Source organism: Apium graveolens, chromosome 2, assembly GCF_009905375.1.
Source record: "Apium graveolens cultivar Ventura chromosome 2, ASM990537v1, whole genome shotgun sequence".
NCBI classification, from domain to species: Eukaryota; Viridiplantae; Streptophyta; class Magnoliopsida; order Apiales; family Apiaceae; genus Apium; species Apium graveolens.
The window spans coordinates 151,144,168-151,147,403 of record NC_133648.1 but is presented as its reverse complement, the minus strand read 5'-3'; the positions used below and the strand labels follow the sequence as shown (position 1 = coordinate 151,147,403).

At 32.4% G+C, this 3,236-nt stretch overlaps 1 protein-coding gene across 1 annotated transcript; it reads left to right on the top strand.

Annotated features, from left to right (window-relative positions):
- The first annotated feature begins 670 nt into the window (after positions 1–670).
- On the top strand, positions 671–3,009 carry LOC141706104 (uncharacterized). The gene is made up of 4 exons (XM_074508938.1): positions 671–1,045; positions 1,875–2,321; positions 2,437–2,467; positions 2,590–3,009. The coding sequence occupies exons 1-4, from the start codon at positions 979–981 to the stop codon at positions 2,744–2,746; spliced, it is 702 nt and encodes a 233-aa protein (XP_074365039.1). The 5' UTR covers positions 671–978; the 3' UTR covers positions 2,747–3,009.
- The last annotated feature ends 227 nt before the right edge of the window (positions 3,010–3,236 follow it).

The window sequence follows — 3,236 nt, the reverse complement described above, 5'->3', positions numbered from 1 at the left end:
AAACAATACAATAGATAATTAAATTGTCTAGTATAGTAAATAAGTAAATTCTGAATACATAAATTATAGAAATAGAATATTCATATTTGTTATTTAGTATAAGAAAAAGATATATAAATTATATTATAAATATTTAAAAATTTAAAAATTATTTGTAGATTTATTTATTCCTTGTAATTTTATTTCGTGTACTTATTTCAGAAAATCAAATCTGACACTAATTATATTCGTGTACCATATTTTCGAACTCAAACGCTAATTATTAGTGTCGTTTCGTACCGTATTCACCTGTCATGTATTAAAACTGTTAGCTCTAGTTTATACATTGTCGTTTTTGAATATTTTAATTTAAATTTTTTTATAATAAAAATTTTAAATTTATTTAAAAAAATTAATAACTTATAAGTGATAATTTACCAAACACATTTTCAACTTATAAATAACTTTTACTTAAAATTATCCAAACACTTTAATAAAATTTTCATATATGACACTTTACAATTTTAAATTATAAATTATATTTTTTAAAAAATTTCAAACGGGCCATGAATTGGTAGCATAACGGGGGCTTCTTAGCTACAGCCTACAAAGAACATACGGCGGTGCCTTGTACTAAAAAACACTTTGCAAGAAAATAGCAATCAATCTTCTAATATTATACAAAAAGACAGCAACTCAATTAGAACTTTAGAGACCCCCTCACTTTTTGGGGAGTAAAAAAATCTCCTTTCCGTCAAGTTGTGAGAAATGAAGGCAACTTTATTAACAGCTAGTTAGTTGTTTATTTGGCCTAGAGTTGCTTTCTTTTCAAATTTTTTCTATTGTAAATTATGCTCAATAATGTGTGTTCATATAAAATATACATTGTGTAATGCTAGATCCTCTCCTTTTCCAGATGTTTCCTTAGTTTTGGTTGTCCAAACATAGGTTTGTCAGTGTGAAGCAATAAAGAAGCTCAAGATTTTGAGAAGAAGTGAGATGGTTAGATGGGGTGTTCATTCTGTATTACTATTATTCTTCCACTTGGGTTTGGCTTTATCTCAAGGTATTTTCAGTCTTCACTCACTTCATCTGGTCTTATATGCAAACATCACTTGTCTCTGTGTTTTGCATTTGTAAGGTTGGCCCCACTGTTTCATTCTAAATTCTCTACAATTGCTACTCAATACCCGAGGCCGAGTCATCATTTTTCAAGAATTTTGCTTTTTTGCTTTCGCTGTTAAAGATGCTTCTAAAAATGTGGGTAGATATGCTTCTGCAGTTCCCCTTCTTCTGCTGCTTATGTAAAGTCAGAGCTTGAGTATCTTGTTTGTATTTCATCCATGAGACCCTTATGTCCTGCACTCACATTATGTCAACTTAATTATGTTGGCACTTGCAGATTGAATGAATGACACTGTGAAAGATTTCAATAATCTCTTTTCTGCAAAATCAAAATTTATAACAGAAATCAATTTCTAGTTGTATGATCATTATTATATCTGAATTTCCGATGTGATGCATGGCCTATTGACCTAATAACTTGTTTTTTTTTTATTTCCATGCTGTTGTTAGATTCTCACTCTGGCCTATTGTTTAAGCATCAGTCTGTATATGGTATGCTGTAATTGTATTCTCAATGCAAAAGACCAGGCTTCGTATTCTAGTTCCTCTCCTCTTATACTTGAAAAATATTACTAGTAAGGAATTAGATCTAATATAAGGAATATCAATTGTTTAAGGCAGTACCGCCACATCTTGATTGACTCTCCTTTAGGACAAAAATGAAGTGACTCAGATTCTGCAATACTTTCATTTTACTTGCAACTACATCAAGTTATTAAAAAATTCTTATCATGAGTTTCGGGAATTATAATTCAGAATTTACTTTTCAGGTCCAGCGAAACAAGTATATAAAGACATTACGCACAATCAAACTCCATTCTCCAAGCCTACTTCTGTAAGGCTTATGGACATTACAACTCCTATAACAACAATACCAACCCTTGATCCCATTCCATCTACAACTCCACTGTTAAATCCAACAATCTCAAACCCCCATTCACCGGCCTCCACTACCACATCCCCAGCAGCATCTGCAATTAAGAGCTGGTGTATAGCTAGTCAATCCGCGGCCAGAACTGCATTGCAGGTTGCGTTGGACTATGCTTGTGGCTACGGTGGTGCTAATTGCTCTGCTATTCAGCCAAGCGGCGGTTGTTTCACTCCAAACACGCTCCACAGCCATGCTTCTTATGCATTTAACAATTACTATCAAAACAATCCAGTTCCTAATAGCTGTACTTTTGGTGGCACTGGTGTTACTACTAGCACTGACCCAAGTAAGACAAGTTGTTTGCCTTTACTAGATTATACTAATTTCTATGTTTATATAGTTAATAAATATATGCTTATGCTTTCTAACACTTCCTACATATATTATCATCTCATATGCAGGTTCTAGTACATGCCATTACCCATCCACAAGGTAATAATCTGTTCAACATATAAGAGTGTCAGTATTTCGATTGTTGAAATGTATAAAATAGATAATTGCTAAGTCAAGCAATCAATATTATGTAAATCGAAAGCAGTATTTTTTTTCTGCAGCACAAGCTCTTCGATTCTAAATATAAGCAATTCAAATGGCTCGACAATATTTGGTGCCGGACCTATCAATCCCACAAACTTAGGAACCACAGTGGTTAGCAAACATTCAGTTCACATTTCTGTGTATACTACATTATATATCATTATGCTGGCTTAAAAGCACTTGACACAAACAATTCAGTGCCGCATTTTATTAGCTAAAGCTGATGATGAATGAAGCTAGCAGAATCTGATGGATGGTTACAAATTACAAGATAATTGTCTTAGGATGGTTTTCTTGACATTTATAAAACGGACACACATGTTGTGACTCGACTTTTTTATTAATCCAGTTGAACACGAGCTGTCTTGACATTTCCATGTCGAGTTCCAGCTGCTTCAAACAGGACGCAAACAGACAAAAGTTGTAGAGTAGTTAGTTTTCTGGTATGGTCAGTAATATTTTTGTTAATTTCGATGATTTTTTTTGGTTAATTATCTATATTTATACTTGTTAAATTAACAAAAATAAAAATATTTAACAAAATCGAGATTAGGTCGACAAAATTGAAATTGTTTAGCAAAAATAATATTGAAAGTGGAAACCAGAAATAAATAGTTATGATAAATAGACAAAGACAAAAATATAAGCCCCCCATCCCTTATCT

What these genes read in the sequence shown, in the direction of transcription:
- LOC141706104 (XM_074508938.1), top strand. Translation starts at nt 979, where the DNA reads ATGGTTAGATGGGGTGTTCATTCTGTATTACTATTATTCTTCCACTTG. An exon ending in TACTACTAGCACTGACCCAA is followed by an intron (nt 2,322 to 2,436) that starts GTAAGACAAGTT and finishes TCTCATATGCAG; the next exon opens with GTTCTAGTACATGCCATTAC. An exon ending in TGCCATTACCCATCCACAAG is followed by an intron (nt 2,468 to 2,589) that starts GTAATAATCTGT and finishes TTTTTTCTGCAG; the next exon opens with CACAAGCTCTTCGATTCTAA.